The 8,646-nt window shown below is 39.0% G+C and overlaps 1 protein-coding gene across 1 annotated transcript in view; it reads right to left on the reverse strand.

The window, feature by feature from the left end:
• Nucleotides 1-7,657, reverse strand: part of POLA1 (polymerase (DNA directed), alpha 1, catalytic subunit) — a gene marked incomplete at its 3' end in the record, with an annotated part of 71,179 nt that extends 63,522 nt beyond the window's left edge. The window contains exons 1-9 of the mRNA XM_009081130.1: nucleotides 7,535-7,657; nucleotides 6,519-6,615; nucleotides 5,952-6,032; nucleotides 5,086-5,201; nucleotides 4,772-4,834; nucleotides 3,203-3,301; nucleotides 2,896-3,091; nucleotides 2,487-2,655; nucleotides 1,445-1,623 (exon numbers count right to left, since the gene is read on the reverse strand). Coding sequence (XP_009079378.1) covers nucleotides 1,445-1,623; nucleotides 2,487-2,655; nucleotides 2,896-3,091; nucleotides 3,203-3,301; nucleotides 4,772-4,834; nucleotides 5,086-5,201; nucleotides 5,952-6,032; nucleotides 6,519-6,615; nucleotides 7,535-7,657 — 1,123 coding nt within the window. The remainder of the gene's footprint in view (nucleotides 1-1,444; nucleotides 1,624-2,486; nucleotides 2,656-2,895; nucleotides 3,092-3,202; nucleotides 3,302-4,771; nucleotides 4,835-5,085; nucleotides 5,202-5,951; nucleotides 6,033-6,518; nucleotides 6,616-7,534) is intronic.
• Between the last annotated feature and the right edge of the window lie 989 nt (nucleotides 7,658-8,646).

Raw genomic sequence — 8,646 nt, forward strand, 5'->3', positions numbered from 1 at the left:
ATTAAAGTCTGTGAAGAGAAAGATCATGATACCAATGAACCAAAAGGTAAGCAAAGTCAAGACACGGGGAAAATGTCTTGCAGCGGCAAAGAAAGGGCAGTTTTTATTCATTATTTCTTTAAAATGTTAATAGGATTACAATTCTCAAGTTCTCTGCCTAAGACCATAAAGGGAGTTATGAAAAGTAAGCCTCCAAAAAACCATTAAGTTTGAAATAGTCTTATGATTATGCTATAGTATTTACTCTTCAGGCAATGCATTTGACATCACAGCAAATGAGGCATAAACAAAGATCATGAACATATTAAACAAAAAGCAGTATCAAAATTTCCCCTCCTACATTACTAATTGAAAACAGGTGCAGTCTTTATTATTCAATCCTGAAAAAGTCATAATGAGAAAAGAACACTCCTTGCATGCGAGGAACAGAAATCCTTTCATAATTATGTTCCATTCAGCAACCACTGACTTAGAAGACAAAAAAAAGGAAAAACAACAATAGTGCGGTCCTTAAAAGTAGCAATTTTATATTAGAGCCATTGATTTCCTCAAGATATCTATGATTATTACCACTCCCATCACCAAGCTGTTCAGCCCAGCACAGTTTCATATTTAAGTTTGGCATCCCAACTCACAACAAAAGGTGTAACAAAGAAACGTATCTGATTCAATACTTAACAGCATCAACCCAAAAAAAAACTTCAACAACATATGGAAGATCCTTCCAGTAAAATGACATGAAGCACAAATTAGAAACTCAAGACCCTAAAGCTACTGATGAAATGAGAGGATGGATGGGAATTGCTTAGAACAGATGTGAACACAAATCTTTTGTCAGAGCTGAGATAAGAACGATGCAGTTTTGAAGATGGTAAGAGCCAGGACTCATATGTCAACTGCATCAAGTACCTTAGCAACATTAATCCAAAGAGAATCTTCGATTGTCAACTATTCAGGCAGTTTGAATCAGGAGATCTATATAGAGCTTTGTATTTTTCAGGCCACATTCCTCCCTTGACAGACATACCTCTCCTCCATACAAAACTGTGTTCTATTACAGGCTTCCTAATAATCCTCCTGAATTTTAAGTTACACTTCCAGAAACAAGAAAGCATACTCAATTGTTGCACCCCTGAGCAAAAAATTAACATCAGTTTACTCTTGGAGTGTATGAAGTTTCAAGAAAGCCCACAGGCCACCAACACACAAGTGCTAGTAGCTCCCTTTGTACCTCCCTACTACTCTATCAGGCCAAGAGACAACATTCTTACTTTTCCCAGTCACAGTGCCCTGTTTTGAGGACAGAGGTGCAGAAAAACAAGATGAATGTACAAGTTATAGAGCACAGACACACAGGGTATCGAGATGTATTTTAGGCAAGTCTGAAAATCCCAGTTAAATAAAGTGTCAGAATGGCATTTTCTGCCTTTAACTGAACAGTTACCTGGCTGACTGTACTGATCTTCGTAAGCATCCAGCCAATAAAATCTGAAAACTTGATCACCATTTTCCCCATTCACAAGTGGAAGGAGATTGGGGTCCAGCTGAACTTCTGCTGCTACTAGATCAGCTTCGTCCTCATCAATTCTGTCCCAACACGAGACATCTGGGAGAGAACAACTTCTGCAGGTTTTGCAGAAGAAGAAAGAAACAAGTAAAATTGTGCTTTTGCTATAACCACTGCTTTTCTTTTTTCCAGGCCTATATTCTCACACTTTTGGTTGTTCTTTCCACCACCAAGCAACATTCTTAACACTTGGGTTTCCTCAAGTTTCTTCTGAAAAGCACAGAGTGACAAAAACAGAACCCACACACACACTTTAAAAATCATCCACCTGGAATTTCAGCCTTGGTCATCCAGGCCCTTACAGAACAAATACTTCCAAACATCTATACAAGTTGCTCAGTGGGAACAACAGATTATTTCAAGAAAACTAGCTTTTCAGCCATGAAATGCTTACGCCTCTTTCATCATTCATATATTTTACAGTTTGAAATATTATGAGTTAAGGCTTTCCAAACAATTAAAAAAATAAACAAGGGAGAAACCCTCTTTTTTATTCTTTTTCCTATTTCCAAAAACATAACTGTTCACCATTACTTTTAGCAACAATACTTTTACCAGCATCTAACATTATGAAATACCTTCACAGATGCTTAGAATAACCATTAGCAATTTCTCATTTTTGTTTACTGTCATCAAAGTTTACTGTTCAACACCCACACTGAGTCACCTCAATGTACTGAAATACAAGTTGTCACGTGCTAAATCCCAAAAGCATCAAATATTTTTCAATTAAGTAGCTGTTAGCATGTTCAACATTACCATTCTTAACATCACTACCAAAAAAAACATTCCACAGCATTATCATCATTCTGTCTGTATCTCAGTTATCCCACTGGCAGACAAATATGCAGATAAATCCAAGGTTTATGGATATTGAAGGCCTTCTTTCTGGAAGAAAAAAATAGAAGAGGGGTCTTACAAGACAGACGTCTCTTTCTTCTCCGATTCCAGCTGCTCTGTCTCTCTCTTTTCAATCTCGTTGTCCCCTTTCAAGCTTTCAGCTGTCTCAGGTACAGTTTCCACATGCTCTGCTTCCATAGGTTCATCAAAGTCCTCCTCATCAAAATCCATCATTCCCTGATCATCATCTGGAAGTGCTGCAGATAGAGCTAAAGGCTTGACTCATTAAAATGACACACTGTATACTACAGCAGTATGCACAGAGAGCATACTCTAAGCACAAACATAACACACAGTATTAATACACAAACAAAATACCACATTTAGGCTACCTAGGCATCTAACCAGCACAAACTAAGAAGGACTTGAACACTCATATGCCATATTTAAAAGGTTTCCAGAACTGGGTTTTGATTTCTTTTTGATACCTTCAGTGCCTTTCTCTCCTGCTGTCTTCACTACTCCCCCATTTTCTGTAGCTTTTTGCACATACTTGGTATCCTCATTTTCAGGGACCCTGACAGATTTTGATGCAGAATTGAGATGTTTGGAATGAAATGAAGCTGGAGGAAGAGTTTCGTTTCTGAGCCGAGCAGGAGCTTTCTTTGATGTAGGGGTGATTGCCTGAAAAACATTTCAGCCATGAATCTAGAAGCAGAAATAAAAGTCAACAGTATTCAAATTAATCAAAACACAGATTAGTACTTATTAATGAGAAATTTTTTTTTCATTCACCTTAGAAGTTTGGGACTGCACAGAGAAAGGATTCAGTGGTACTCCAGCAGATCTTTTCCTTTTCAGCATTATAATTGGTGGTGGACTTAGCTGAACTGTCTGAATATTGAAAGAAAAGAGAAAATGACAAAATTAAGAGGTGCTCAGTGTTTTCTTTTGCCTTGGTTAGTAACATTTTCCATCACAGAGAAAGAGGGCCACTAGTATTTCTCATTTACCAAGAAAACACACCAGATATAAAACACAGCCACGTGAAAAGACAAGAGTTATCTGAGCAATCAGCTCATGAAGACAGATGCTAGAATTTTTTGTAAACAGTCTGAGAAAAACTGCAATCAGTAAGTGAAACAGTTTTCAAACAGTGGGAATTTCAATAGCTAACCCTGCCTTTAATGCACAAGTATCAGAACAACTTGTGGTCTGTTTCTCATGTCTGCTGAAGCAGCAGTACTGTGCATACATGCCTTAAGAAAGGCAGAAGTGCTCTTTCAGCATTATTACAGGCAAACACACTTTAATTTATTTACATGTACACATATTTTGTACTTAACATTATCAACAGCTGCTAACAAAAGAAATTTTAGAAAACAACAAAACACACAAAAAATCAATAGCTAACTGATATTTAAGTAAATAGAAGCCATAGTGTAATTATTACCATCATTTTCCCTAATCAGTGTTCCACAAAATTTGATAGCATTTTAAATGCATTTGTTTGATTGGGGCTTTTTTGCTAGCTAAGATATTATAACTCTCAATCAGATGTCAAAGGGAGGAATAAAATAATAAAAGCACAAAACCAAGAGAACAACTTTACATTGGGACATCCTATACCCCTCACTGCTCTGCAAAGTAAACACATTAAGCTTATTATGATACAACATATCCCATTTCAATATCTCACCACTACAGCAGTTTCAGGGTTTACATGAGCAATCCTTTCAGCTTTTACAAATCCTGCTAAAGGGGCATTAAGGCATAGAAAAGCCATTAATGATGAGCAACAGCCTCATTTGAGACAGTCCAACCCAATCATAGCAGCCACCCTGCATTCCTGACTCAAAGGAAGTGTTAATCTGGTCCTGTGTAGCAAATTGTGGGAAGCAGGAGGCAGACAGATGTCATCTTGCTGAAGCAAGTCCTCCCCCAGCTCCTCTTGTGAACCCAAACACACCAGATGGAAATATCCTACATACACTGGCTGAAGCCTGGTGACACACATACACAGCACACGACTCAGATGCAGCTAAGTCCTGCTTCACTCCAACTGACTAAAACCTAGATGGCTGCATTAGCACAGGCACTTCACATATAAACCATCTCTAATCAAGTCATAGTGATTTAAGCCTCATCAAGCAAATGCAGTCACACAACCTCTGCATGGGAGGGACAACAGGCACTGCATACAGACTGCATGCATATGTGGAACATACCAAGCACATGTGCTATGGAAGGAATCAGTCTTCAGATAGTCTAATTTTACAAAGAATTGTACTTTTTTGGTATGTTCCATGGCAAGAAAAATGAATGGATTAAGGTGTTTCCAGCAGATTTTATTAATATACTTACTTCAGCTTTCAGATCTTGAAGAATGTCCCCCAGTAAATCATCTTTTGACAGGTCCACAGTTTTCTGTAAGGTAAGATTAGCCAAATAGTTCTCAGTTACACACGCAAACCCAATTAGGAGAGCAACAGCAAATGACTAAAGGGCTTCAACAAAACACACACAAAATGTTTCCAGAAATGTTCCATACATATGAGATTGTAATACAAGTTTCTGTCTTGCTAGACAGACTGAAATGAGCCCTTGGTTTAGCCAACTCCCAGTAAAACACTGCAAACAAGTCAGAAACATTTAAATTCAAAAATGTAAAAACTTACATCTGTGTTTTTCTTCCCAACACTGGCCATAAACATAGATTTAATAGTGTTTGGCTTGGACACCGCAGATTTTGTCATCTTCTTTTTATCAATCGTAGATGTTCTGCCACCTTTTCCTTCCAGAAAAAGTAAACACAACTGTGAATTTTACATCAGAAAAGCTCAACATTTAAGGGCCCAGTTACTAGCAGGAATAGACAGCACAGGTAGACTAGTTCTTCCACCTTTACACGGATTGCTGAGACAAAACTTTGCAAAGTTTTGCACACACAACATAAAGCAAAACCCTATAAGCACCCAATCTTTCCTAGTGACATCAGAGATGCTCTTTGCCTACTCAAGTGCATATTCCACATAAAGGATACAGATACTCTACATGGAAGCATCTCCAGGGAAAAAAAATGAGTGTCCAGGAGTCAGGCACTAGGCTTGGATTACCAACATCAGACTCAGTTTCTCAGTCTGCCACCAGCTTCACAGAAGTAAGGAAAAATCACCTGATCCCAGATTCTTAAGCATGCAAGTATTTTAGTGGACAAGAGAGAACACACCTTTTAGACACTGGTTTTGAAAACCAAGACCACTGCTGGATGCATTTGTTCTAGAAGTGAATATATATTCCATGGAACACTGCAAGCAGAATTGCCCCAGTAGTGCTGAAGTAGTTAACAGTGATTTGACCTCAATTTGTGAACAATCTTCTGCATCACAGGGGCTGAACAAAATCCACAGGCACAGAATGGCAGAGCTTCACATAACATGTCATTTGGCCATATTCACCACATGCTGATGCCAAGAAGTTGCCCATTTTAGGTACCTTTTAAGAGCCCCTGGAAGACATTCTACAGTGGTTATGTTCAACTTACTTTTCTTATTGGAACTAAGAGCATCATCATCCAGATCATCATCAAAGATTTCCCTTCCATCTTCTATGTAGCCTATCCCATCTGGAGAAAAACAAATTGTTAAAAATGCAGAATTTAAATTCTGTCTTCTGATATTTTGAAATAATGAAAAGTTGCATGTATTTAAACACTCTTCCCATTTCATATAGAGCAAAAGTAAAAATGCTAAAGTGTTAAAAACTGCAGCACTTTCAGCTGTGTCTTCTATTAGACTAAATATATTATTATGTGTTTAATTAGAAACTATCAATTACAGTACCTTTTTTTGGAAGTTATATCACTGATAACTGGAAATAAAATTTCAAGAACAGGTCTTCAAGGAAAAATATTTTCATTACCATCCTAATACACTACTATGAGAGCAATGCAAGGATTCATTTCCACAAAAACTTTACCTTTTCCGTGTCTCCTAAAACAAATTTTAAAGAATGTACTCACTCTAATTTACCTCAAATCATGCATATTATGAAGACTAATTCATTTACAACACTACAATCAAAATAACTCTCCAAAAGAATCTTAACTTACCATCATCAACAATCCAGTCATCATCCTGACGGTCTCTGACCATCTTGGAGTATTCATCCTCATCTACTTCATCATAAACACCTGTGAACTCCTCAACCTGCAGTTAAGGTATACTGAGGATTAACAGCTTCCACACCATTAATCATTAATACAGGTCATCAGTTAGAACATGGAAGTTCCCAAGACATGCATGTTTTCCTACACTGCTGCATTGCTCACAACCAGCAGGCAGAGTCATTCACTTGGTTTCTTTTTTGGCAGTGACAAAATACAAGTTACCAATCTTTAAAATTATCACAGTATGCTGAAACTCAAAACATACTGAAAAGCTGGCAAAGGTTTCATTTGAAACTGGCTTAATTTAGCACAATTAAAAAACCAGAAATCCTAGTATTGGAGACCTCTGACCTTAGCTCTGCTCTGAACCACCAAGCTGAGCTCAGTGAGAAGGAAGGTGATTGATGTGCCTCAGAAAAACTGCATGTTAATGATCTACAGACTTCAAGCTTCTTTAGATTTATCCACCTCAATGTGGAGCTCACTTCCTGTTGTGATCACAATTAATTGGACAGTATCAATGTTGCACTGTCAGACTTCAGTTCTACCAGTTAAATACTTATATTTTGGTGTCAAACACAGCATTGCTAGTATCAATAGACTCCATGTCATGTAATGTTTTGAAATTAACTAAATGTTTACAATAACCTGACATTAAAACAACGCTTAATATAATAACATCAACTACGCAATTAAATTTTTTAAATGTGTCCTTCCCTGTGGCATAGTTCTCAAGCAATGGCAAACATGTTCAACTTGCAAGCAGTAAAACTGGTTTAGTTTTGAAAATAGAAACGAATAAATGATACCAAAAAGCTACAGCTACAGTTAACCATTCAAAACACAAAAGCTGATCAGAAAAGCTTATTTTGTTCCCCGTAACTTCTAGATATCTATAAACAGTGGTTAAGCAGCTCAGCTCACATTCACTTTTTATTAAGAAGACGAAGAATTTTCACCTCATATTTTATTTTTTCGCCAGCTTTGGCCTTTTTCAGACGCTCAAGCGCTTCTTGTTGGCCTCTTCTATTCTTCTTCTCACGTCTAGTACGTGATGCTGCAAAACTCCCAGTCTCATGCATAGCTGCAATTAATTATAAACAAGATACATCAGTTTGGTGATGAGCTGCTGTTGTCACTGGTACTTCATGTTCAGCAATGCATTGATAGGTGGCTGCAGTTTCACTTAAAATCAACAGCAACCGCATGGCTAAAAGCACACAGCCATGGATGGCTCTTGATAACCCAATTCTGGAATTACACTGAAGGCACAGCCTGACAGACAGGGAGATCAAACAGACTTCATCCCAGTTCACATCCAGCACTAAGCTACCACCTAGATTTCCAAAGTACCTCTCAAAACTCATCAATGCTTATCTGAAAGGGATCCCTTCACTCCTTCCTTAGGAATTTCCAGCTCCTTTTCTTTTGCATGTCTCCATGACAACTCAGGACTAGCCAGACTTAGAGAAGGCCTATACTGCTACAAAGCAGTGATGCTTATCAGGTGGTTTCAAAACGTTTAAGAACGCAGCCAGATTGAGATGAACTAGTAACTCATTGACAGCATCCGATTGCTGCCCCATTTCCTCTTACACTTCCTTCCCTTCATAACGCTCCCCCATGCAAAGTGCTCTGTACTTCCACTGACCGTCTCTCTCTTGACCTGGGGGCAAACATTTATCTGAGCACAGAGCACGAATGGTCCCAAACCCACTTATAGAAGCAAACAAGCAGCCCAGGGACAAGACTGGGGGTTTTGTGTGAGGAGCTGCACGTCCCAGCTGCAGGCAGCAGACCCAGGGCTGGCACCAGCGGCCTGACCAGGCACCCAGAGCAGGAGGACAGGCCGCTCCCGGGGTCACACTGCGGGCAGAGCTGCGTCCAGCCTGACCCAAGTAAGGACTGGCACTGCTAAGAGCCTGGATAGGCCAAAAAGGCGCATTAACCATGCCTGGTACCCACGTGGGACAACCGCAAAGATGTAGCACTTGGGGTGCATTTGTTTTCTGCCATTTCTTTGCGTTCACTGTAAGCAGCCTGACTCCTGCGAGACGAACGCGTCCCACCC

The sequence above is a fragment of the Acanthisitta chloris genome, unplaced genomic scaffold, assembly GCF_000695815.1.
Source record: "Acanthisitta chloris isolate BGI_N310 unplaced genomic scaffold, ASM69581v1 scaffold10288, whole genome shotgun sequence".
Classification (NCBI taxonomy): Eukaryota; Metazoa; Chordata; class Aves; order Passeriformes; family Acanthisittidae; genus Acanthisitta; species Acanthisitta chloris.